The sequence below is a fragment of the Pyrgilauda ruficollis genome, unplaced genomic scaffold, assembly GCF_017590135.1.
Source record: "Pyrgilauda ruficollis isolate IOZ18807 unplaced genomic scaffold, ASM1759013v1 scaffold20, whole genome shotgun sequence".
Taxonomy (NCBI): Eukaryota; Metazoa; Chordata; class Aves; order Passeriformes; family Passeridae; genus Pyrgilauda; species Pyrgilauda ruficollis.
The window spans coordinates 6,466,430-6,493,939 of NW_024519207.1; the positions used below are offsets into that span (position 1 = coordinate 6,466,430).

At 40.1% G+C, this 27,510-nt stretch overlaps 1 protein-coding gene across 5 annotated transcripts in view; it reads left to right on the forward strand.

Moving 5' to 3' along the window:
* Nucleotides 1–24,969, forward strand: part of ELF1 (E74 like ETS transcription factor 1) — an 87,118-nt gene extending 62,149 nt beyond the window's left edge. For 4 of the 5 annotated variants that reach the window (XM_041466963.1, XM_041466965.1, XM_041466964.1 and 1 more), the window contains exons 4-9: nucleotides 4,268–4,375; nucleotides 4,993–5,157; nucleotides 9,704–9,787; nucleotides 12,799–12,991; nucleotides 14,066–14,533; nucleotides 23,290–24,969. In XM_041466963.1, the coding sequence (XP_041322897.1) occupies nucleotides 4,268–4,375; nucleotides 4,993–5,157; nucleotides 9,704–9,787; nucleotides 12,799–12,991; nucleotides 14,066–14,533; nucleotides 23,290–23,908 (1,637 nt within the window). In that variant the 3' untranslated portion in view covers nucleotides 23,909–24,969. The remainder of the gene's footprint in view (nucleotides 1–4,267; nucleotides 4,376–4,992; nucleotides 5,158–9,703; nucleotides 9,788–12,798; nucleotides 12,992–14,065; nucleotides 14,534–23,289) is intronic. The other variant, XM_041466967.1, reaches the window with a different exon arrangement.
* The last annotated feature ends 2,541 nt before the right edge of the window (nucleotides 24,970–27,510 follow it).

Here is a 27,510-nt window from a genome sequence, read left to right on the forward strand (position 1 = left end):
CATGAAGCATAATTTCAGAGAACGCTGTGTTTGGGCAAGCCCTGTGCTAACGCTGATTCATAGGGAGCCTGGATTCGCAGTAACTGGGCAGAAGTTGGCATGCAGACACAAAGGCTTATGTTTGTGGCTTGCTCAGATAAACAAAAACTTGTAGAGTACCCTGAGAAAAAACTGAAGATATTTTTAGGTGTGGTTCCCCCCCTTCTCTTCTTCTCCCTTTTTATTCTCCCTTTTTCCTTTTTTCTTACCCATTTTTTCTTCCCTGCCTCTTTTTCCCTTTTTCATTTTTGTCTTCTAATATTTTCTTCCCCCTCTCCTTTTTTCCTTCTTTTAAAAAAGCTTCTGCCTATTTCAGATAACCTTTGAAACCTGATACTTTGCAGATATTACACTCCCCACTGCCCCATTTTTTCAGCTCTGACTTTGGCAAAGAGAAAAAAATAAACCATTTAATTCCAGTTCTTAAAACGGGGACTGTATCATAACAGCCGGTGACTGCAATACCATTCTGCAGCATTATAGAAAAGGTAAAATAAGAGATGCCTTTGGTAGCTGAGCTGGTTATCTCTGAGCACTGTCTGATGTTGAAGGATGCAAATGAGCACCTTGCTGTTAAAAGGACAAAGAGGTGGTGCTCCACTTTTTCTGTGAGGTGTCCCACACCTTGAGTTCTTGTAATTCAACTTGCTAACCCAGCAATACCCCCAAAACCTTTTCAGACATTTTATAAATCTCAGTTGTCTCACTATGTGATAAAAAAAGCATGAAGCCTGGCGTGTGTCAAGTGACAAATGTTTGGATCATGGACCAGGGACAGAGATGGGAGGAAAAACCACAACCCTTCGTTCTTTCAGCAGCAGGGAAGTATTAACTGGTCTTAAAGCACTTTGTGAAGTCATCTTCTCAGAAGATGCTTGAAGGGTGTTGGCAAGAGCAGTGGAGTGGTTAAGAAACTTAATTTTGCCATCCTGTGTTTGTGGATGGAAAGATAGTGCTGCTACTTGTAGAGGAATAATCTGGTGCAGGTAGCTCTGCTGGCAAGCTGCAGAGTGAGATGCAGATTGAGCTCTGGGTAGGAGCCAGACACAAGAGGCTGTGAACTGCCAACCTTTGGGATAACCAAGGACACCAGGGCCAGGCAGGAAATGAACAGTGAGAGAGACTGTAGAAGCTGGGAATCCTGGTCTTTGGATAAGAAAAGAGAAGAAGACAGGTGACAGCAGCAGCAATGGGGTGGATGGACACAGAGAGGAAGAGGAGACTTGCCCACAGACGGACATGAGGCTATGAAAGCCTAGGGATTCCTTGGCTGGGGTCCTCCTTGGTGGCACCAGCTTGGGCTTGGTCTGTTCCTGTGTTACAGTGCTGTGAATAAATGGCTTTATGGAATGAGGCATCTGAGACTCTGCTGTGGGAAACCCAGGGCTGAACCAGTGAGGAAACCTGGTATGACTGTGGATGGGTGTGTGGGGAGCCAAGGGGGACACGTCAGTCACAGGAGCCACCCGCTGTGAAGGGGCTTTGACCCAGCAGTGGCAGTCTCTGGCCTTGGGGTGTGACTGCCAGGGAGTCTCATGAATGGTCAGACTGGGAAGTTTCCTTAACATGCTTAAACTTTTTGTGAACAACAAATTTTATCAAGTTCTATGTTTACATTATTTATATGGCTATTATAAGTTCTTTCATTAGTCTTGGATAGGGATGGTAAACTTGTAGCCATATGGTATAACAGTGATGTAAAGCTGTTAGACTCTTCCTCACCTGCTATTATTCAGAGTGAAGAATTGGCTCTGCTCCATCACCTTAGTGCCTGAAAGCCAGCAGGTGGGTTTGGTCCTCCTGCAGCTCGCTCTGAGGAAAGAGCAGACAGCAGCAGCTCTCTCCTCCCTGCCCGCAGAACTGAGAACCTGAGGGTACACTGCTGGCTTTAAAACTGTATGTAGTAAGCCAGCCATGCTCCATGACTTGGGCTGAGCTGGATCGCGGCAGGCTAACCTTCCTGTCCATTCAGACAGTGTCAGAACTCAGAACAACTGCTTTGGCAGTGCTGTGTGCATTTATTTATATTTGTATGATGTGACATCCTTCTTGAGGTCTTGGTAATGCTGGTAGATGATATGGGAAGTTCTCATCCAGATAAAACTCAGATTCAGAAGCATCAAGTCACCAGCACCAGTCCAAGAGTGTACATGGTCACAGACTGAATGGGATGTCCCATCCTGATGGACAGGCATTCCCTAGAGATGCTGTTTGGCTCTTGGGGCTGAGATGCCCTGGGTCTGAGCTCCTGAGCCTGTCAGCTGCCTGACAAAATTGTCAGTGATTTGCTATCCTCTCTTGCTTCCAAGGTCAGTTCCACAGTCCATACTCACTTTCTCTTCATGCTATCCTCCCCCCCAGCTCTGTGTTTCTCATTTCTTAAGACTGGAGGTGTCAGCCAGAAGGTGCAGATCCTTAACAGTCTGAATGTCTTTGTCAGATATAGGGTGGAGGTGGTCCTGTAGAAAACAGGGTGAGTTGCTGTGTGGATCAGGGGTTCCCAACACCTGTATACTTTATTCTGCATTAGTCTGAGTCACTTACACTAGGTCCTCAAGGAAAAATCCAGAAGGAGGATTCTGTAAATCACAGTGGGTGGAAGAGGTAGGGCTGATGTGTGGATGCCAGCATTCATCTTTGCTCTCTCATAATGATACAATTGCTGAAGCTGTAAACATTTGTGATGAAACCAGGGGGTTTTGGTTGGTTGTTTTTTTAATTATGTAATTGCTTAGTGCTAATTCAACTGGTTACTTTGTTGTTACTGTGATATTTTTAAGGTTAAAATATAGAAATTCTGGCATAAATTTCTTGCTTTTGTGTGCAGAAATATTCCAAGGTCATTATATTGTGTTTTAACATGTATGTTTGCTTGTTTTGTCAGTCAGTGTGGTTTTTTGGTTTTGTTTGGTTTTTTAATGTGACTGCCCCCAAAATTCCTCAAAGCTTAACAGGGATGGGGGTGTAAAGCCTGTGAAAGTAACTGAGATTTCTTGGTGTACTAGAGAGGGGAATATTAATGCAGCCTTTTTTATCATTTTGATAGATGCAAGTGAATTCCCCAATGTTACATCAAATTCACATCAAAGGATAAGGAAGCTCGGCCCAATCATTTCCATTCAACAAACAGTAATTTCTAAAAGGATGTGTTAAACAGTTTTTAATGTTTATGTTTAAATGTTTATGATAAATGTTAAAATGTTATTTTTCATGCTACAGTTATTTTGAAAAAAATCATCTGGTAAAACACTCTTCCCGTTAAACCAGTATTATCTTTTTGGAATAGCTGTTATTTTGCAAAATGGTATTTTATTGGATTTTTTTTGTTGTGTACTCCCAGATGACCTTAACATGTACTTCAAGCATTATAATTAATGCTCAGGAGCTTTGGGTTTATCTAATGGCTGCCCTGATGAGACTGATGAGGAATTGTCTAGAGGACAAAAATTTTGAAAAGCTTGCCAACCTTCTATATTGCTTTTCATGTTTCATGTTTGCTTTTCAGTGTGGTCTTGGATCCTGCCCTGTGAGACCTACCTGTAATTCCCATGAATTTGAATGGTTTAGGATTCAGCTACACCTTTACATCACATAGTCTCTAATAGAACTTGTAGAATATTTACTTGTCTCTCCTCCAGGCTAAATGACTGGATAGTTTTGATGGGCATCTCTTATTTATGGAATTCACTTATGTTCACAGAACCACAGAATTGTTAGGGTTGGAAAAGACCTCCAGATCATCAAGTCCTACTGTCACCCCAGATCCCCCCCCATGTTAACCATTAAATCATGTCTTCAAGTGCCATATCCACATGTTTTTCTGTGCATAAGATATTGGAGAACCATAAGAAACTAGCAATATTGTGTTTTTATATAATAATCTCTGGAATATTGTGGTAGTGATATTTCTTAGATTCATGGGTGTTATGTTTTACTGCATGTGCTTGGTCAGCAAAGAGAGGGGTTAGAAAGATGAGGCAGAAACACAGGGTTTGTTTGGGGGTTTTTTAATACATGCAATCTGAAAAATGTTCTGTACTAAATAAATGAAATTATTGCAGTGTGCATTTTCTCCCCAGCTAATCTGTTGCTACATGTCTAGTAGCAGACCATCTCTAGCTCTTTTTCTTTTTTTTTTTTTTCTGAGAATGAAATACGAATAAATATCATGTTAAGCTTTAAGTCTAGTTTGTAGCTTCTTAAAATTTTTTTTCTCCCTTGCTTTTAGTTGAGGCGTCTTGTCATAATGGAGATGAAACAATGGAAACAATTGAGGCTGCTGAAGCACTTCTTAATATGGACTCCCCTGATCCTATGTTGGATGAAAAAAGAATGAGTAAGTTTTTTATAAAAACCCAATCTGTATTTGCCAGGTTTATTTATGAAAGGAGGAGGGATTCACTGCAGCATGGTTGCATGGAATTGGTAAGATTTTATTTGTAATTTCCAGATACGTACTATGTACATATATAGAATGTACATAGTTTGGGTATCAGAAATCCAGTGTTGTAGGCAATGAAGGATTTCATTGCCATGCCAGAGCTGAACAGGAAAGGAAAGAGTCAAAAATTGCAGAGGGAAAGTGTGAATGAAGTTGGATGGTTTAGATTGCAGTGTTTTGTTTGGTTGTTTGTTTGTTTGATGTTTATGTTGTCAGGATAAAAGAATATACACTTATGTTTACAGATTGCCTTAAATATGAATGTGTGATCAGCAGATAAATGTGCTTTTTGTGGGGTACGTTCTGTCATTAAATTGTTCTATTTTAGTTGTGCTTCTGCTTCTGTGTAAAATGTCGGCACATAGATGGAATTATGCACTTGTCTTCTCTTACTTGAAAGACTGAAGTGTCATAGTTTGATTTTATTCTATTTTTGAGTTTTTGCTCTAAAGCCAGCTTTTAAAAATCTTCATGGCTGTGTGAAAATACTCCTTTTGTCCCTTTCCCTTAAGCAACTATGTTTGGTGCACCTGAAGAGGAAGAAATGGTGCCTCCTATCACACACGTGTCAGTCACGCTTGATGGGATCCCTGAGGTGGTGGAAGTTCACCAAGCCCCAGACCCTTATGCTGAGTCACCAGAGACTCCAGAATTTGAACAACCAAAGAAGAAAAAAGGTAAGATGCTACTGGAGAACAGCAGTGTGGAGCAGGAGAGTAGGTGGTTGCTTCTTTGTGGGTGTCTGGAACCATTCTGGGTGTCAGGCCAAAATAACTGAGTGAGCTCAGCCAGAAATGCAGGGAAAGCATTTTCTTCTTGTGTAGTGTGAGCACATGTACAGGTGTTTAGATTAATGATGTTGTAGAGGTAGCAACGATGGCTTATCCTACAGGAATCTCTGCTTGTTCCAATTTATAGTTTCTTCTTCAGAGCAAAATTGCAATACAAGCCATAGAGCTTTTGCTGCTGAGAATCTGGAAGTATTTTCATTAGCTCTTATTTAGCTTCAGCTGAAGATACTTGATCAGTTCAGAATAGGGGATGAGAATGGGGAGGGATTTTTAGCTTTTCTTAAATATTACTGATTATTTTCTTATTAATAAAATAGCTGCATGCTGTAGTAAGCGTTAGTCCCATTTGTAGTAGATTACATTTACATAGTGTGGTGATGTTCCACTGCAGTCAGTGCTGTGCCAGAGTCATGAAGTGGTGTTAGCCAGACATTCTGCTCCTGTTTTTCCATGCTGCTTCAGCAGGGACCCCATTAGAGGCTCTGAAGCTGGTGTCTGCAGGAAGAGAGTCATGCTGTACATATAGATGTTAAAAGCTCTTGTAACAAATTAATATAAAAAGAAAAATAAACAAAGGAGGTTATGTTTCTGGAACTAATCCTGGGGTTCATCCTAGATATGAGGACTTTAACAGGCTCCCCTGTGTAATAGCCTTCCAGAATAAGGCTTCTACTACCCAGCCATACTCCCGTGGAATAGGAGCATTTTTTCTGCTACTTTTGCTGCTAATTCCAAATGTTGGGAATTGTTATGTGTGAGAGAGACTGTATTGGCCTGTGAAGATCTTGGGGAAGCCTCCTGAGCCCCATGTGTGTCACAAGGTCTCACAGGGATGGGTGTGGGTCTGGAAGTCTTCGATTCCCCTGAGAAAGCTGAACTGAAACTGCAGTGGAGGAGAACTTTACCAGCAGCTGCCCCAAAAGTGCTGCTGGGGAAGCTACTGTGGCTGTGCACACTACTGTGAGATAACCAACTGTAAGAGGATTTTAAATTGGGGGGTTTTTGTTTGTTCTTCTCTTCCCTTCTTCTTTTTTAATGTTGGCTGCTGTGTGGGTTAAAACAAGGAGCTGCTGTCTGCCAGACATGTAACCTCTTTGGTTTGATGCTTTCAACTCTTTCGTGTTGTGCTTCTGCTTACTCCCACTCCTTCCTCCTCCCTAGCTGTAGGTTAGAAAACCAGTTTCTTCACAGAAAATGTGTATTTGTTTTAGGAAAAAAAAAATGCTAGAAAAGATGCATGAGCTTAGTGTTTCGTTAAGTACTAGTTTTCAGTGAACTCAAGGCTTTGTTAAGTAGATGGTAGGGTCTGAGTGAGGTAGAAGTGTTACTTCAAAATGTCTGGGGATTTGTTGTACAAAAATTGCTGCAAAATGTGATGAAGTTTATAGTGCACTTTGGGATAATGTGCAGTGGGTGGGTGGGATTCTTTTGGGGTTTTGTTTGTTTGTAAGTTATTTTTTTTAAGTACACTGTTTCCCTTCTTTGGCCAGTTCTGAGGCATGGCAAAGGATGATGATCATTTTGTCCATATCAGTCATGATTTTATAGAGTTTTTATAGATTCTATAGACTTCTTTTATAGACTTCTAGCATATATATATATATATATATAAGCCATTAGCTAAAATTACAGGGATTCACAGTGTAGAGCATTGCCAGCTAACTGGACCAGAGTGGCACTGCCAAGTAGAGCTCCTCCAAGAGAATATTCACCAGAAGCAATATGTTGGTTTCACTTCCTTTGTTAAATACATTATATTTTAGATATATGTCATTTATTTTGTTTGTACATGCATTTTTTTAAACAAAACTCACTGAAAATAGTGCAAGAAAATGGATTTTACATTTTCTGGTGTGATATAAGATATTTAATCAGGATTAACATTTCACTGCCTAATGTCACCTTAATTTGTAGCATGAATATCTAACAGGAAGTGTTTTACAGCCATGGAAATGGGAAAGTGAAAACACTGTCCAAAATTATGGTAGGCCCACGTAAGGCTTAGGTCTTTCTTTCCTTCTTTCTATCCTTCCTCTTTGTAAAATTATCTCCTAAAAAGGGATGTAGTGATGTACTCTGAAAAAACAACAAATTCATGCTCTATTGAAGCAAAGGAGGAAGCATGCTAGTGCTTAATAGCCTTTTAAAAAATATCTTCTTTTAAACAAAGGAAACATATCTGATGTGTCTCTGTTAACTGTTTTTTGATGGTATCAGTCAGTGCCTGCAGATTACAGCTCACAGTGTAGTCTAAAACTATCCAAATAAAGTATCTCTAGCCCAGATATACAGCAGTAACAGCAGTACATTTCTGTAAACAAGTTTCACATCCTTCACTGGTTTCTAATTTTGGATGACTTCTTACAGAGTCCTGAAGTAGTCTAGGCTGAAGAAAGAAAGCCTAGAATTGCTGTTGCAGTCGTATTCATATGTAGTAGCCTAGGTTATCTCTAATCAGAAGTGCATACATTATATGGGATCAGTACTTAAGTTTCCTGAAGCTGACTAGGTGTAGTTCAGTCTTGACCTAATTGAGCTCTCATCCACTTAATTTCCTTTTAAGAACTGAACTCATTTAGACATAATGTCTAAATTAGTGATATCAAAATAACACTCCCTACTCCTTGATGGCTACATTTGCACCTGTTCAAGAGGGGAAATGAGACAACAGAGTCTTCCCACAGCTCTAACTGGGAAAGCACTTAGCCAAAGTTACCCTGAGGGCCTTCTTGTTCCTTAGAAGCTCATCCATGCGAATGACATCTAGGACATTTTAAGTAAAATAGACATTTCTGCAACCTCCTGTGGTGAGTGGAGAAAAGTTGCTAAAAATGTACTCCAGTAGTTCTTTATCCTTTCATATCATGATATGTTAAGAAAACAGTGTTGTAGGTTTTCCTCCCTCCTACCTTCTTTCAAATCAAGGACATTACTGGCCAAAACAGTGGGTGTCATTTGTGTCCCATTCTCAGTCATGAATCCTGTCTGGATGAAAGCAAGAAAATTAGAGGTTTCATTTACTCACTATAGCTGTCTCAACTAGCTATCCCATGCCTCTCCTTCCCATGCACTGTCAAAAAAAAAAAAAAAAAGAAAAAAAAAAAAAAAAGTATAAAGATGGACTTAGCAAGATTGCTAATGTCAAAATGTGAGTGCTTAAGTCAAAGTTTCTTATGATTTCTCTGTAGATACTGAAAGTTGAAGATGAAGGAAATACTGCAGGCTGTCACTGAGCTGGTTTGTTGGTTTTTTTTTCCAGAGCTAGTAAAAAACTCTTGCTCTGCAGCAGACCTGTTTCCTTACTAAAACAGCCCCTCAAAACAAAACCAAAACTGGAAAGTTAAAGTGTATGGGATTGCACAAACCTTTTGGTCTTGCCTCTTTAGATCAACTCTTTTGAAGTGCAATAAATGCAGGAAAAAAATCCTTTGGATTTTTAACTATGGCAGTGTTCTGTCTGAATGTTTCTCTGAGTCTTGTGTATGCTTAGTCTATTCTACCTCTCAAAAGATTACAGGTAACAATATAAGTAACATCAGTGTAGTAATGGGGCACTGCAAAACCTGATAAGATAAATTATTATTTAATAAGAAAGTTCTGAACGTTTCTCATTAATTACATCACCTGTAAAAGCTGCCATTGCAGGGAATGAGAACTAATAAAATAATAGATTCAAGGTTCTATATTGAAAAATATTTTGGCATGACTTAGCTTTTTTGTTCCCTTTTGTGTCAGTAGTTGATTTCTCAACATTTTCAAATGAGTGCTCTTCATTTTTGTAATCAGTTGTATGTAAATTCTTCCTTTTAGTCTTCCTCACCAGAAAGTCACCTTGCTTATGACTTTAAAACCTGGTATTTTTTCAGAGCCTGTTACTGTTTCTTCTGATTTTCATAAACGAGTTACTTCCCTTTACCTGCAGCCACTGTAAAAGTGGTGTAAAAGACAATAGGACTGAAAAAAATGTTTGTTTGAGATGACAGTGTAGCTTGCTGCTGTCAGTGTACTTGCAATAGATTAAACAAGGAGACGAGCTTGTTTTGTCCCGACCTTCCATTTTGGCAATGAGTGTACATGATGGTGCTCTGTATTTTATTCAGCTTTTCCTGTTTAAGCCCTTACATATAGTTAATAGCTTATTTTTCTCATCTTGTCTGTTTCAAGTGCTCTTAAGAGTACATAAATAGCCACAGAAATTTCCAATGTACGTGGACTTCAGCAAAGTGCATAGGGTAGTCTTTTTTTAGAAGTACAGTAAGAGTATAAGAGGTCCATCCTGCCATGGAAAAAGGAGTTCAGCACAAAACTAAGTTCCCAACTTAGTAGAAATTTAATCTTTTTTGAATTGCAGAAACAAATCTCTTCCCTTTTTAGGTTTTTGATTTTTTTTTTTTCCTTAAGTTGCTGTTGACTTACTGATCATTTATTTCAGGGAAGAAACCAAAACCGTCTCGTTCTGAGTCGCCTACCACAACTCCAAATATATCTGTGAAAAAGAAAAACAAAGATGGAAAGGGTAAGTCCAAATAGTTGTCCCCAAAATGTTTAGGAGAACATAGTTCCTGAGTGTTCTGGAAAAAGAAAAAATTCACCAGTTCACTTGTGATGCAAACATAGGTCTTGTGTTCAGGGGTGGTTAACATCTCAAGGCAAGGAAAAGATGAGCACATGAGTTTTCTTGGTGAAATACTCAGTTCCTTGGGAGAAGAATGTATTTGTCACTTTAGTTGCAAGGGTTCTTGGAAACTCTTCAACATCCCTGCAGAGTTTGCTGTGTTTTGAGTGAAGTCTTGGGGATTGCTTTGCATTATATTAATGCTTCTTAGGCTGTGGTTATTTTGACAGATGATCTTTGCAAATGTGTTCCATCTGTATGTGTCTAATTCTGCACGAGGCTAACCAAGCCTGCCAGTTGGCAGCAGGAAGTACCAAGTCCTGAATTTTTAAAAAAATTATAGCTCAGTTTGAACACTTGGGCAGAAAACTTGGGGGTTGGATACTTTAATTCCTTCTGTATTTAAAAGGTAGAAATAAAAAGAAATGCCACATAACATACAATAAATAATTTCTCAGCCTGAGCTGTTCAGTAGTGCCTGTGAGTTTTGTCAACAGCTGTGACAAAAGGCTTGCTTTGCTGTGGGGTCCAACGCTGCAGCCGTGCCCAGGCTGATGTTTGAAGGGAAGGCTGATTCCCAGCCCCAGCGAGCTGTGCTGCCCTCAGTGGGAGCTGGAAATGAGCCTCCCCTGTGTCACAAGGGCCTGCTGCATGTGACACAGATGTGCTTGCATGCATGCAATACTTGCCAGGACAGCAGCCTAGCCAGTCCTGGACACTGGTGGCAAAAGAATGACACACTCTTGAGGTCAGAAAAATCTCTACTCTGACAAATGAGTATGTGGGGGTTTTTTTCTTTAGAAGAGGTATTTTCTGCAATAACAGGAAGAAAAACCTGTTGGCAGTCAATAAATATTTTACATGTTAATGCCATCAATTTAAAATATGCCTTGTTGTATTTTTTTTTAATTAAAACCTGATTTTTATGTAAGAATGAAAGGAGTATCAGAGGAACATCCAAGTGGTGCTCAGATGAAATTATAGAAGATATGGAAGCAGCTAGCCACAAAATGAAAAGGCAGAAGAGTCTAATAGTTCTGTCAATGATAGCAAGGATACTCCATAATTCACATTTGTCCATTGTTACAATTGCTAATTCTGGAGGGAATGAAATGGACCATGTTGCCTCAAACCACTACTTGTTATGAAACCCACTTGTTTTGCATTTTTAGGAATGCAGAATTGAAGTAAAAAGCATAGTAATATGACCATTCGTGGCAGGGAAGCAGCCAGAAAATCACAAGAGCTGCCTGTCTGTTACCTAGGGAGAACTTTCATGCTAAAATTTACAAGCTCTCCATACAATTACATGATATGATGCATAGAGAAAACTGAATTTTCCACATATTTCTTTTTCTGCTGTGACTCAGAGGAGGTTAAATATTCTGCCTGTAAGTGAAGCAAACCTGTTTTTTGCAGCCAGTCTTTTTCACAGTGATTTTTAGTGGCTAAGCAGTTACAAATTTTCAGGTTGCCTTGATGCAGTTGAGCATTTTTAGTCTAGACTACAACAAAACCACCCTGGATTAGGTGGTAAATGGCTGGGAATGCTCTCACTCCTGCCTGACGTTGTGTCTTGCCTAAGCAGTCTGGTTTTGGGGTATCTGAGGGCTGGGAGGCTGGTTTATGTAAGCTGGGAGACATTTGTTGCAAAGGCAGTGTTTTTTCTCTAGGAATGCTCATTTTTGAAGCTTCCACCTGCTGAAGGAGCTGCTAACATTTTTGTATAGGCAGTGCTGATGACTTTGATGAATATTTGCTAAATATAGTTTATAATATAGTATTATAGGAATTTCAATTTTTAAGAGATCTCTTATTGGAATAAGGTTCAGACTAATGGTCATAAAGTTGAAAAAATCTGCTGGGCTAAATTGAAGCTATGAAAAGAGATCCTGTCACCTTCTGATCTGCTGGGCATCATTTTTTGTGAAACTTCAGCACATGCTATCCTTGCTGGTTTTGCACAGCTACTTGTGGGAGGTGATACAAGAAGTTTTTTCTTGCTTTCTCAGACTAACAACTAAGAAGCTTATGTGCAGCTTCAGATTCCCAAAAGAGCATCAAACACCAAAAGCCTTAAAAAAAAGGCAGGAAAAAAGGGTCTCATTAGTTGCATGAGTTTAGACTCTTTAAATGTGGTTTTGGAAAAAAAATGCAAATTTTTTGCTAGTTTTAAGTATTCACCATCTGTGATTTTAATACTCTTTCTTTATATGTGGTAAACACCGAACAGATGTGATGGATTTTCGTATAAAAGTGTTTGTCCCCACTTGTTTGTAAAATGAAATTTGAATGTTGTCTACCAGCAAGCACAAGCACTCACTGTATTAAAAAAAAATTATCTTTTTCTGTACTTTGTTGTTGAAGGTTTGCCTGCCTCAGCATATATCACCGATTGCCCTGCATAAATCTCATTGTTAAAGGCAAGGATTTTGTTTAGCCTTTTAAAGGATTATAACACTCACCTCGATTCCGCAAAGCATCTAAGCAACAGCTTAATTTCCAGCATTTTTAGGGGGTAGAACTGAACATGTTCCTTTTCAAGGTAAAGCAATAGTGACTGCTTCTGTAACTGGATTAGGCAGGAGGGAAATGTGCACATTGGTGATTAATGCTGTCTAATGTTGGTGGTCCAACACTGGCTGTAGGTTACAGAGTGGCTGGGGTATTTGGACACCTAGATTATGATAACTCACAAGATTATATAATAACTTCTCTTCCCATGTCCTTCCATCACTATTTCCTAGTCTTGATGATCTATTATAATGTATTTTATAAAGATACCAGCTTCTTAAGATTATTTGCATCATTAATAAAATATGGCCAAATAATTTTTCTTTGTTTTTTTTGTTTGTTTGTTTGGTTTGGTTTTTTGTTTGTTTTGTTTTGTTTCTGAAATTCTTTTATTCTAGGAAATACAATTTATCTCTGGGAGTTCTTACTAGCACTGCTCCAGGACAAAGCAACATGTCCTAAGTATATCAAATGGACTCAAAGAGAGAAGGGCATTTTCAAACTGGTAGATTCCAAAGCTGTGTCCAGGTTGTGGGGAAAACACAAAAACAAACCTGACATGAATTATGAAACAATGGGTAGAGCTCTCAGGTATGTGCATTTTTAATAGTAGATTGTTTTTGTTGCTTTAATGTTTGTATGCATTATATGCCTCATCTAATTTGAATAACACAAAAATCTAGTATTCTATTAGTTTGGGAAATCAAAATGTTATTTCAGCAAAATAAATTAGCTAACTAAAATTAACCCTCACTAACCTCAATTCCAAGTCAGTCACCTTCAGTTTCAGCATAGACTTTTTTCAGTACTGCTGCAAAACTGCATCTTCACAGTCAGACACAGATGAGTAAGAGACTGAAGATTTCAAGTCGGGCAAACCTTTTACACAAAATTTCAATCTATTTTCAGAAAAAACCTCTCCAATATTCATGTTTATTCATCAAGTTATTTCTACTTGTTGCCCACGATTCCATCTCCAATGGAAAATACAGCTTTAGAATTCAGTTCTGGTTTCACTTCTCTGAACTTGTGTGTACAGACATTTCTAAAACATAGAATTGTGTGCCACTGCCTGTCAGGGTGGGAGTATTCTCATACATAAAAAACTGTGCAAAATAAGTAGACAACCATGGAGCTTCAGTTTTATCAGCTGACTGATAATTGTCCAACTGAGCCATATGCATTTTTTTTCATTTCCCCTTGCATAATTTCAAGTTGTCCTACTAATTTGTAAACATAACAGAAGTAGGGCTCTCCTGCCCTGTTTCTTTCACTTTGTTGTAGCTAAAATGTCTGCCTGTGCTCACTAGTGAACAAACACAAATTCAGACTACTGAAAGAACCGTAGGAGTCAAAAGGAGAATTGAAAGTTTTTTTACAAAGTGTGAGTTGATAGCAGATCTGCCAAGTCATTGAGTTCTTTTCTTTGTCCTCAGAGTTATCTAAGTTTGAAGTTAAAAGGTGGCATAAAATACCAGTAAAAAAAAAAAAAGTTGTTTGAGGAAAAAAGTACACTATTAAATTGGTCACTTTTTATAATGAAGAAACTAGACGCATAAAAGTTTTTGACTTGCTGGTGCTGTGTTTATTTTCTGGGAGTTTTGTTGCTTTGTTTTGTTTTTGGCAGAAAACCTGTGTAATTTGATGTGTGTGCACTTTAAACAGATACTATTACCAAAGGGGAATCCTTGCTAAAGTAGAAGGTCAGCGCCTGGTGTATCAATTTAAAGACATGCCAAAAGATCTCATCTATATTGATGATGAAGATGCCAGCCCTAGCACTGAATCATCAGATTCAACTCTGCTCTCACCTGCTGTGGCCAACAGAAACCAATCGAGCAGAACTAGAGCGTCTGCGAATGCAGGAACAAAGGGAGGATCAGCCTCAGTCGTAAAAACAGGAAACTCGAAGCCTGCTAAGCTGAAGGAGCAAGTAGAAGTTGTACAGCAGCAGACACCTGGCTTGACTTCAGAAGCTTTGAGGACAATGCAATCTCCACAGCCAGTACAGCCCACTCAGCTTTTTCGGACAGTTCATGTAATGCAGCCATTGCAGCCCCTCACAGAAGGACAAGCAGCTGTAACAAGTAATGTTCCAGATGAATCATTAAATTCCTCAGTTCAGAATATAAGGTAAGAAAATGTACAGAAAATAAATATTTGAATAATAATAAATTCACTGGATGATGGCTAGATAGACTTGATTCTTTGTTTTACTTCCAAGAAATGCTTGTCTTCCAGTTTGGTTGAAGTGACATGAGGTCTTTGTGGCTTATCTTAGGAATTTAGAGTTACTACAGCATGACAGGTACACAGATAACTGTACTACCTTTGGTGGAGGGAAGCTCATCTTTTCCATGGTGTTAGGCCTGATGCATATCATTTAGAAAGGAAAAATATACAACTTCCCTTTAAAAGTGACATTGTCAGTTCTGTCCCACAGCAGAAGCTGTGTTTTCATGTCTGTTTTTACAATAGTGTCCTTGGTTTTGAATTATACATGGTGAGTCTTCACAATTATTTTCCTTCTTGCTTCTTAATTTTTCTTTGTAAGAATTTTTGCCATCTTTTGCATCTTTTGTATTGTCCACAGTTACAAGGAAAAGCTCCATATTACCTGCTCTTGCATTTTGCTGCTGTTACAAGAACAAGTTCTTCCAATTGTAGGAAACAATTAACAGACTAATCCTTTGGGAGCTGTGCATCTGCAGACATTTGGGAGCCAGTCATGCTTCCATGCTTCATTTATGAGTCAGCTGGCTGACACTACATAGCACTTAAGCATCATGACTCTTTTGCACTTACCCCTTGGTAGCAGGATTTACTTGTAAAAATGGACAAGGGCAACATAGTAAAAGGAAAGCAGTACAGACAAAATTGAGGCTATACTGAACCATATAAGTCAGCAAAACAATAATGCTAAACATGAAGAGGGGGAAAGTTCAGCAATTTGCAGAGTTAAATAGCTCTAGGATAGACCTACACTCGATTATCGATCACAAACATTGTCAGTAGTATAGATGTTATAAGGAATGGTAACAAGAAATAGAAGTATCTCTAAGACTTAAGGCAGGCAAGAAGTCCAGCCAAATATTTGGAAAACTATTCAGTGACATTATGACACCCAGTTACTGTATTACAGTATTTCCCAGTCAGAGCTTGGGTAATAAACTAAGGGAAAAAACAGTAGAGATTATACATGTGTGAAGCTCAGATGAAACAGAAGCCTTAAGTCCTTAGAATTCTGTATTATGTTGGTTAACATCCATTGTTTTTAACCAGAACATTATTCCATGAAGTCTCTAACTGTACTTAGCCGAGATGGCAAAGTGAAGAAGTTCAAACAGAAGCATCAAACCTTTCCAGAATGGTATAGAAGTACTGCTGATTAAGAAAGTTTATACTAAAGGGTCTGAGCAGTTAGAGTGAAAATAAAAACTACAATCCAGACTTTTTGGGTGTTCTTTTAACCAAGTTGGGACATGCTGCAAAATAGGTGCTGATGAGTCCTGTGCAATAGACACTGCCCATTTCAGGCTCTCAAAATACAATTTATGACAGATATATTTCTGCTCAGCTTCAAAAGGTAAGCTTCAAATAGTTAGTTGAGGTAGAATGACATACTGAATATTTTTCAGAGCATATGTTTTAGGTCTTATTTTATAATAAGGCTGAAACAGTTTGTTCAGACAGCTGTAAATCTTAGGCAGATTAATGTACACATTCTGAATTGCTGCAGCAGGGCTTCTGTAAGGGTTGAAATGAATGGTCTGCATGATTTGAGAATGTACAGCAGGTATGACTACCATTGTAGACTAAGAATTCACAAACCTTCTGATGTATGCACACACTCTGTGGGGTTGTGGTTGGAGCCACTTTATAGTGTGGGAAGCATGAGGACAAATAGCAGCTTTGGTTGCCAATTGCTGTTCAATGGCTGGGGCATGTAAATAATCAAGATTGTCTGGGCAAAACAGCAACCAGGATCTGGTAATGATCTTCAAAAGGTTTTCTTATGCATGCCAGTTAATGGTTGGGCTCTGTCTTGAAGTGTGAACATCTTGAACCCATATAATTTGTCTTTTGCAATTTAGTTTCTAAAGTTTTACTCAGGTAAATGTTCACCCCTTCTTCTTCATGAAAATAAATGTTTTTTTTTTCCTCTGCAGCAATTTGCTTCTCTTCTGTTGTGAGAAGAAAAAAATAATAGAGAAAATATTGAGCATCTTTGAGGTCAAAACAATTGGTTTCTTAACACTTAACCATAGCCTTCAGAGAATGTTTGAACGTGCATCTTCTCTGCTAAGGTTCTTGGTAAAAGAATCATATTTGAAGATTGTTGTGAAGTGCTTGTGTCATCATCCCTGACCTGCACTAGGCAGCACTGCCTGGTACAGACCACTCCCAAAGCATCACTGGGAGAGTGCAGCAGCCCAAGGCTCAAGTTCCCCAAGGCCTCTTGGCAATTCTCAAAGGAATGGGCATGTTGATGTAAATCTATGGTTGGCTCTTCACGAGACAGGCAGTGACTTAATTTATAGCTGCACAAAGCTTGTATCTTACTCTGAAGTGGAAAGGTCTTGGCTTTTGGATGGCTTTTGATGTGCTTTTTGGAGAAGTTTTGGTGCTGCTCTATGAAAGGGAGACAAGGAGAAGTGTTAGTTACAAAGGATAAAAGTCTCTTCTTCAGCCCCAGTGCTTAAAAAGAAAGACTGTGATGTGCTAACTGAGGCTTGGGAAACAGGGCAGGAGCAGGGTCAGGTCAAGCAAACTGGGTTTTGCTGACTGAGGAAAACATGTCGTATCCCCAGTGGGAATATTTGGAATTGTAAACACACTGCTGTTCTGCAGGTCTAACTGTTCTGGCTCGATGTATGCAGGCACAGTAACTGCAGACTCCAGTCATGCAACTGAGAACTGAGTTTGGCACCACATGTTTCCAGTGAAAAGACAAAACCAAAAATGCCTCTCTGGATGATAATTTCATTGCTTACTTTTTCCAATGAGCCAGCTTTTATGAGGAAAAAAAGGTTTCTTTGAATTTCATGTTTGTAAAATTATTCTGTTTAAACCAGAATAATGGACACAGGTTAACCAGAATACTTGGATTATTTGAGTAATTGTGTTTGGCCTTGGAATTAGGAGGCACTGGCCTGGGATTCAGCTCTGCATACATTGGCTCACTTTGAGCAATAAAATTGCTTTTGTTGAAAGAAAAATCCTTTCTGTTGCTGCACAAAGTGCACCTCTCGTGTTGGGCTAGTGACTTACCTTACCTAGGGTATCCTACAGGCCTGAAAGGTGTCCGTGTTTGGACAAGTAAATTTCTCCCTTAAATCATGAGGACTGCAAATAAAGACAGATGCTTTTGCATTTACCTTTAATGTAGAGTAGTAGTGATTTGAGATGGAGGGAAAAGAGATTATTATATTACTTACGGTTCAGAGAATATCATGTAGGGAGTAATTTTAATTTATATGTCTGTCTCTGCTGTTGGCTGTACGGGACGTGGCTGAACCTTCTAGCTGGCAGCTCTATATGCCAAGAAACTTGCAATTAGCTGACTTCTGACAAACCCTGTGCAATGTTGTCGCACACTTCAGGTTCTAATCTGTTTCTGTCAAAATTCAGCTTGCTGTTTCCCTTCTGTACTTGCAAGTTGTCATTGTGGTAGCTTGGACAGAGCACATTAGAAGACCAGAATCCTGACTCAGTTCTGTGGCTGGGGGAAACCTAATACAGGCCACAGAGATAATGGGATATGCTCTCTGTGTTCACTTCTGAATGGGAGAACCTCGACGTGATGAATCAGCCACAGTTTTTGTCTTGATCTTTTTGCAACACTCAAGGTAGAAGATTACTTCTGAAGGTGACACAAGCATGGATTACAGTGGCAGGATCCAGATTCAAGAGGAAGTAGCTGAATGTGAATCATGTTTTTTCAGGGCATGAGCATTCTGAGTAAGAACAGTGATGAAGCCAAGAATTCACCAACACCGTGTATTGGTCCCAGTAAGCAGAGTCAATTGCCTTTGAAAGCCATGTGTACCCAAGCAAACACATGCTTTCTGCTGTTGTTCCATAATCTCTTTCTGTGTCCAGACTGTGATGCTTTGGTGGTCTGACTGCAGCAATGCTGATGCTGAAAAAAAAAATAATTGTCTAGCAGGAGTTTATAAACTCTGAAAAAGTGATTACAGCTGCTATTTCAAATGAAGTGTCTTCATCTCATACCTTATATAGACATTGTCTTGTGTAAGTTGCACAGTGAACGTCAGCATTATTTTCTGTAATCATCCTTCACACCCTGTCTCTATTGGCTTTGCTCGAGCTCACATAACCCCACAGACACAGGGAACCAGTCTGGCACTGTCCTGAGACTTTGCATTGACCATCTGCTTTCAGTCCTTTTTTCTTGAATGAGAGCAAGAGTCCCATCTGCATGATGTCTGCTGGTGTTGTAGCCCATCACTCCTGTGCCATTTCTACAGGTCTCCTGATAAAAACCATCACAGGTGTAAGTCTTGGTAAAGGGCTCCCTAGGGCTCCCTGGGACTTGATGGGGAACATGGGCAAAAGAGGATGATGCCAGGTGTAGACTTGCAAATAATCAGAAGCAGCTTCTGAAGACCTTCCTTTGATCGGCCACCATCAGTGCACGTGCTTCGCTTCTGTTTGGAGTTAGGCAGCAGTGTTCTGTCACTGCTCCAAAGGCAAGCTGCAGGCTTAAAAGCTCTCCAGCACACTGACTAGTAGGTATTGTTGGATCTGGCTCACTGCTGCCATTGCCTTCCCCAAAGGAAGGGAAACGGGACTGTTACAAAGAGCTCATCTCTGTAATCTCTTAAGTGAAGGCTTGACTGCAATCCAGGTTGCATGTTGGTGAGAAAAATGTCCTTCCTGAGGGAGGTGCTGGTCAGAAATAGACTCAGTGGGCTTCTACAAGAAACTGTGATTTAGCTTACAAGAGGGTGTGTTTCTCAGAACACATTTCCAATATGAACAACTTCTATCACAGCAAAGACTTTGCTTCTTACCAAACATTTTGATTTTCCTGCAGCTGAAGAAGACCTTTTCTTAAGCCCACTTCTGATTTAATTTCTGAGATATGCAAGAAGGTGGCTGTTTATTGACAGAAATTACTATAGTGTCACGTAATCAGTTTAATTTTGTTTCTGCACAATAAGAAGATACCTATAGGAGCTCTCTTTCCGTGTCTTTGGCACTGCTGAAAGAGGTGGAGGTTTCACAGCTTGTTTTAATTCAGGTGACTGGGCAGTTTTGAAAAATTCTGGAAAGAAGACTGTTAGACTTTGTGGTTCAGTAAAAAGGACACATTGAGAGTCCTCTGCTTCTGTCCTCTCTTACCTCTCTCTATGTATGTCTTAATATTGCTTTGTTTCATTTTATTACTGTGCTGTGAAATACTTGGTTTACCTTGGCTTGCAGCTTCAATATTTTTGGTATCTTCTCCATCTCATAAATGTCACATAAATTACCATAAATAAACTTGTTTTTCTTGGCTGTCACTATTTATCTCTTGATGAGCTAATAAGATATTGCACAATTCTAGGCCATTAACAGTAAAAAATGGCCCAAGAAATAGATGATCATTTTCTGCCAAGCTAAAATGACTTCAGAATTTTTGACATTCTTTTCTCAGAATGGCAGAATTTCCTTTCCATTGCTGTTGCTCAATGTTCTTGTTCTTTTTGAAACCTCAGTGGCAACTTTTAAAATAATCACCCAAAAGATTTGTACCTTAGAGAAGAAAGGCTGTTAGAAATGCTAGTGAAATGCAGGAACATAGCAAAATATAGACTTAAAAACACCTAAAACAGTGTAGCCCAGTGTTAATAAATCACCTTAATTATTGTGTACTTTTTTTTTTGTAAAACAGACAAAACTATTAACCAAGCTGTATATTTTTCAATTGTATTCACGGCAAATTGTTTAGGGAGATAAATTTTTAGTTAGTAATCAGGTTTAACAACTAAGGCAAAAGTCTTGCTTGGCTACCATTAGCATAAATAAATATTTATGATGTGCTTGTACAGCTACCTGCTGCATGCAGGTAGCAAGCACACCCTGTGTGTGTATGCATATACATGTATGTACAAGTTGATATACATATGTATCATATATTTGTATCTTGGCTGATGGAGAAGACAATGCATCTGGAGTAAACATCAGGCATGGGACTGCCTTTCAAGAGAAATAAAATGGCCTAATATGAAGATACTAGAGTGTGCTGAGACAAATGGTCTGGTTTTGTCTCTCAGAGCTGCTGCTCCTAGTACTTTGCAGATACCTGCATTGATTAGATGCAGTTCACACATTTTGAGCTTATCCTTCAGAGCCACTTGGCAGCTAGCAGCTTTTATTTTTACAAAACAACTAAGAACAAGGAAGTAGCTTCAAGGTAATAATACTTGGAGGGCATACCAGCACAGGCTAGCAGCTTTAGCCCCTGCTTTTAAAATTGCAGCTATTGCATTGTTCTTAGTCCTTCAAACTCAGGTTAGTTTCTTCACGGATTAAAGAACTGGCTTGGTATCTATTCTGATACTTTCTCTCCTTCATAGCTGTTCCACTTACATTGCTGGTTTCTGTAGACTTTCCTGGGTTGAGCTGTACCTATCTGACATTTTGATTTTATTGCAAGTTTATTTAACTGTTGGTAGTTTACTTTTTTTGTTTTTTAAAGAACCTAGTGGCTGCCCTCGTCCTGTTGCTACTTCTGACACAGACATTAGTGTTTTTTCTGTCAAGGCCCCAGAGGAATTGCTGGGGGAAAAAATAGTTAGCACTGATAACCCTTAGGAGACTTGGTATGAGCCTTGGTACTGTCACTCTGAGCCTTGCGCTTTAGGCTTTCTTGTTGGCATTTGCTGTGCCAGCACCAAGTTCTCCAGAAGTTTGAAAGAAAGAAACAATCACTCTAGCTGGTGCTTCACCTTCAACCAGCCCCATTTCCATGAACTTCTTCCTTGGGATTTTTTCCATTGTGTGAAAAAGGAGCTCAAGATTGATTCTAGTGTCAGTCACATCAAATTTTATGTCATGGTTATGATGGCTGCTGTGATGAGACCTGCGTGGGTGCCTCATTGGCAAGGATTTGGAGCTGGTTTGCTGTAGCAGCACTGCTGGGTACTGCAACTGTCTTTCTTGGGAGGAAGAGAAAGTTACAGATGGAAATTTTGTTTCTCATATTACCAAGCCCTATGTGATCTGGGGAAGAGATTGCCTGCAGGAAGGACTGGCAGCTGGAGGATGCTCAGGGAAGCACCCACGTGCTCTGAGCCTGATACCAGCAGGGTTACTGGGCCTGCTCCTGCTGGAGCTGCTTTCGGAGCTCAGCTAGAGGCCTTTCCCGGAGGACTGTGCTGAGTGGGACATGAGAAACCTTCTACATATATTCCTGTACTTGTCTCTGCTGCTGCACTAAGAAAGGGGGAATGCAGCTCCCTGTGCAGCTGGACCATGACCAGCAACAGCATCTGCATCCACATTGTCCCGTAGCTTCAGCACCACCTAAGTCCTGCTTTGGTAAGCTTTTTGTTGCAACTGTGGTAGCCAGAGTATGGTTTTCAATGGAAGTTTTGAATATGCTGAATTAGATTGGTCTGGTCAGTGGCTAAATGTTGAAATGCAGACTTACACAGAGCTGTGAAAAATAAATTCTATATGGGTAGAAGGAGTGTAGAATGAAGGACATTCTATGGTTGATGTATGGCAGGCAACCCTTACAGTATATCTGAGGTCCAGTCTTTAGAAAGAACAGCAGGCATTGCTGTGCAAGTATGAACATTGACAGTAAATTGCTTTCCATCTAAAGTGATTTCAGCAGGGGTAGAAATAAGCTAGGAGGTGGAGATAGCTATTTTTTTTATTTTTGAGAAAACACAAGGGAGAGTTTAAAGGGGAGGAGGGCAGGCAGGACTAAACATGGAAGAGAAGATTGGAGAGAACTCTGCATGACAAACAGAAGAAAAGAAAGATTGCCAGAGACAGCATGGCACGGTGGTATGGAACAAGCTGTGTCAGGGTCTCAAAGCAGTTACCCTTCCTCTCTTCCTCTCCTGGTAACTGTTTGTGTTTTCTGGTGGTTTGGTTTTGTTTTGTTTTAATTTGTGTGGCTGGGGTGTGTTGCCACGTTTAAGTAACCACTGTGTAGCTACTGCAGTAACTGGGTACTCCAGCAATACAGCTCTTAATCCTCTAATGTTGTCCCCAGAGCTCTACATCTATTGACAGTCACACAGTATCCAAGTCTATTAGCCTGCAAAAAATGGAATCACTCCTAACTTAAAATGATGTTTTGGAAGCAGATTCTGATCAGTTGTTTTACTAGAAGGTGTGTGTGAGCCTGGCAGACAGAGAACTCTGTGTCCTGGAAGTGTGGCAAGGTTGTGCCCAGACACTGCTACCATGTGGATACTTTTGAATACAGTTAAATGTATATGTGGATGTCAGGACAAGCAAGGCCTGACTTAGGCTTGTGATTTATTAATTACTTGGTGCAATTTTTGAAACGGATGTCAAATCTCTCTTCTGATGTTGGTCAATGCTTGAGGTAGAGGTCTTGGATGTGATTCTAGGTTTCCTGATGAACCACTGAATGTCTCAAAGGCAGGCTGTGCAGCTTGGTGATGGCAATATTGTTCATGTGGGGTACCTTTACTTTGGGAATCATCTTGCTGAATTCAGGGGTCAGGTCCAGTTCTTGTTTATTTAGGAGAGGCTCTACTACCTCTTTTGGAAATGTTGGGTAAATGTAATGTTTATGATGCCAAATGTTTTTTTTTTTTTTCTGTAGTATATCTATAATTATTTTTTTTAAATTCAGCATAGAAGTGTTCTGATACAATAATCTTCTCTAATCTTAGCAGGACTTTGCAGACTCCAACCCAGGTTCCAGTGGTTGTTTCTCCTGGAAATCAGCAGCTGCATGCTGTAACACTCCAGACAGTGCCTCTTACTACAGTGATAGCCAGCACAGATCCAGCCTCAGTAACAACAGCACAGAAATTCATTTTACAAGCCATTCCTACTTCCCAGCCCATGACGGTTCTTAAAGAAAACATCATGCTACAGTCTCAGAAGCCAGTCTCGCCTCCTTCCTCGATTGTGCTGAGCCCAGCACAAGTTCAGCAGGTGCTCACCAGCAGCGTGCAGACAATTTGCAATGGAACAGTCAACATGGCTTCATCTCCATCCTTCAGTGCCACCACCCCCGTGGTGACGTTCTCGCCCAGCAGCTCACAGGTGGTGTCTCAGCCATCAGGCACGGTGATCACTTCGGTCATCAAAGCACCGGACACGAAGCAGGTTGGCCTACAAGAAGAGGAAAAGGAGGAGAGTGACAAAGTAGAAGATGCTGAGCAGTCGGAGCAGAGATTCCAGCAGCAACCGTTTGTGATGGTAGTGTCCAGTTCAAATAATTTCCCATCTGATGTGCAAGTGAAGCAAGAAAATGAGCCATTGGAACCCAATTTGTATTGCTAATTAAATAATTAAAAAAGAAAAAAAGACCCTGTGGATGATTATTTTCATAAATGTGATGGGACCTTTTCAGTTATGTATATATTATTTGATTCTGAAGCATGATGTTGCAAAGCTACTAAATTTCTGCAGTTAATTCTTAGAATTCATGCTTTAGGATGGTTTTGATTTTCTGTTAATTGCTAAATGTTATCATAAATAAAATTATATATTACTCATTTTTCAAAGTACAGGCATGAAGGAACATGCTTTTTATGCTATGAAGACTTTCTCCTGAGGTTGTTGGCCAAAGTTTCAAACTTCTCTTATTTTGTTGTCAGTCTGTTGCTGATTTACATTGCAGTAATGTTATTGTAACCTTTTCTGTTTAATCTGTATGTGTATCACCTTTGGAAGCAGCAGATAGTTTTAGTAAGACAGTTTCATTCCATGTGTTTGAATTTTTAAGATCGAGTATCTGTTTCATATCAGTGAATGACATCAGTTTTAGACTTTAATAACCAGGTATCCTCTTGCATTTTTTGCAGCACAAGTTCTTGTGTGTGCAAAATTGAATATACACTCCTATTGAGAGTACTCAAAACATATATTCCAGAAATGGACAATGCCATGTCTATATTTTATATGAAAACATCAGATATATTTAATTACAGAAGCTAACAGCATCACTACAGGTGCAAATATTTCATGCCATTTTGCAACTATGAAGCTTAACAATCTTGCTTTCTACTTCAGATTATTTTGTAAGGGGGGAGGAAAATTAAATATATACAATTTATGCAGGTTTTTGGAGATTAATACTGCTAAGAGTTCTTGTTTTTGATTGTAAATACTGTATATTCAATGTTGCAGGGAAGTTTTTTCAGCTAATTTTTTTCCATACAAATTTTTGATAGATGCAAATAAGATCAATAAGATCGTTATGTTTAGAGGTCTAATGTTATATGTATTCATATTACTGAGTGACTTTGTATTTAAAGACAAATTTTTAAATGATGGAGCCCATTGAACCTTGGGTCCTTCTTTTGTATTTTTAATTGGTTTATTATGAAAATAAATCAAATCGAAAAACATTTTTCTGTATTTACTCCAAAATGTTTTTTATTATTATAATGTTTTGACAATCATAATAATTAAGTAAAATACAGTGAGAAACAGGACAATGTGCTTAGTCAGTGTGGGTCTGTGGTGGAACATGAGCAATTCACAAATCACTTCTGAACAGACTTGAACGCAGTGTGCTGTCGGTATCCTTTGAAACAGCAGTAATGTATATTTTTGTAGCTGAACTGAAGGTTGAGCTAAATGCAGGAACTGGACTTAAACTTCTCCTTTTCCATCACTTCCCAGTACGTTACAAACAAACAACACAAAATTCTGAGTGTAATTCAGAAAGGTTGTTGTAGCTTGTATGATACAACTGACAACCCAAACTATTAGGGCTTCAAAAACTTGCATGTTGCAGTGTTTAAGCAGAGGGTAAGTTAATAATAAATATTTTGCCTGGTATTATGATTCTGTCAGTATAAAATGAAAGTGAATATGACTTTTGAAGTTGAAGTTTTATTGACTGGTTGGTAAGGTTAAATGTAATGTTAAACACTAATACTAGAAAAACTAATAGGAGCAGAAGAGTGGCAGAGAGAGTATGGTCTTGCTGCTTGACAGAAGAAACTCTGCAAACTATTGAACAAGCAATTCTCTGCCACAGCTGCCGTGTTAGCTCAGTGTTTCTTCCCTCTGACTCTTTGCAGTCAGGCTTCCACCTGGAAACCCAGGGCCTCACCCCATTTACAGGAAGGCTGGTCATACCCACACCGGTGGTTGTTTATCTGGCAGCGCTCCCTGCAGCTGGGGAGTGCCAGCAATATTTTCAGGAATGTGGATAAGCTTTGTGGAAGCATATCTGGTAACAGTCCTCATCCTGAGGGCTATGTTAGATTGATGGAAGCACTGGAGAGGGAAGCTATTTTTTTAAATCAAACTATAAAATAGGGACGTTTTCCTGTATTACAAGTATTTCATAATTCTAGAAAATCTGAAGTGATAATGCTTGACTGACATTAGTGTTTTTAGATACAGGGAAGTTGCTTTGGTGTTTACTGGAAATGTGGGGGGAGGAAAAAAAATTGCACCATAAGGTTACAGCTTCACCAACAAAACTTCATGCCATAGATGCAGCTATTACACATGGAAAATGATCTGTCAGTTTAGTTTATGTCAGTTGGAGAAGTGGCAGAAATCTCCAGCAGCAGACTGTTGTGTAACAGACAGTAAATGGAATCACTCCCTCCCCATATCCCTTGGGCTTCGGTGTGCCAGCCGGGTGGATCTGTACTTTGAACTCTCTTGGATATGGCAAAGGAAGGGAGAAGCTGGAGTAAATCATAAAATGAGAGCTCACATTGGGAGTTTGAGCAACCCCTCCCCTGTCACAGCTGCCTTTGTGCCTGTGGCAGCAGCCAAACAAAACACAACAGCTAAAATCCCAGCCACTTCTGAGTCAGAAAATAAAAATTGAGGCCGCACTTCTTTTCCACACGTGTGTGAAGCCACGGAGGAGAAAAAGGCACTTGTTTATTTTTGAGGCATTTCACAGAAGGAAATGCCATTTGGAGGAGGTGGAGGAGGATGGAGGCCTCAGGCTGCCTTTGCAAAGTCCTGTCCACCGCCCCGTTGTCCTGAACACGGGCTGGGTGCTCGGTGCACAGCACCAGCTGACACACTGAGAGGTATTTCTGGTTTTTATTCTGATTTGCACAAAGTAGGGAGCTAGGTGGTAACCCACAAAAGGCTGGTTCTCTGATTACTAGAACTTCGCTCTGGTTATAAATTTTAACAAACAAGGGCATCAGCCTTCACTGGTTATAGATTATATAACTTTTTTCCTTAATTAGTACTCTAACCCCTATTGCTAGTGGTATCATAAACTGCACCAAGGGAGGTTTAGGGCAGACATTAGGAAGAGTGAGGGCAAGTAGATATTGGGACGGGCTGCCCAGGGAGGTGGTGGAGTCACCGTCCCTGGAGGTGTTTAAGGAAATACTGGACTTGGCCTGGTTACCATGGTGGTGTGTTCAGTCAGGGGCTGGACTCGATCATCTCAGAGGTCATTTCCAACCAAACTGATTCTGCGATCTCTTGCTTCTCACGCCTGTGGACGCGGTTCTTCCCTCCCTCTGAGCTGGGGTCCGCCTGGAGGAGGTGCTCAGGGCTCAGTGCTCCCCATGTCGCTCTGCCGCGGTGACCTTTCCCCAGTCACTGCCCAGCCCTGCTGACTTCACTCCTGGCGGCTCCCGTCCAGACAGCAATTCCTCTGGCGATTGTCTTCCCTTTTCCTTTAAAGCGAAAGATCAGCCAGGCGAACGATGCTCACAACACAACTGCGCAACTACTTAACTGGTCCAGCTACAGCTACCGGTTAACGACTGACAAAAAAATCTGCCGACGTTGATACAAATCTCTCAAAGGCCGAGCTTCCCGCGGGGGGCGGGCGCTGCGGGGCAGGACGAGGCGGTGGGAAGGGCAGACAGTGCCGCTCCGCTCCGCTCCTCCGGGGCCTCCGCTCGGGGCGGGGCCTGCGCGGCCGCTCCCCCGCGCCTCCC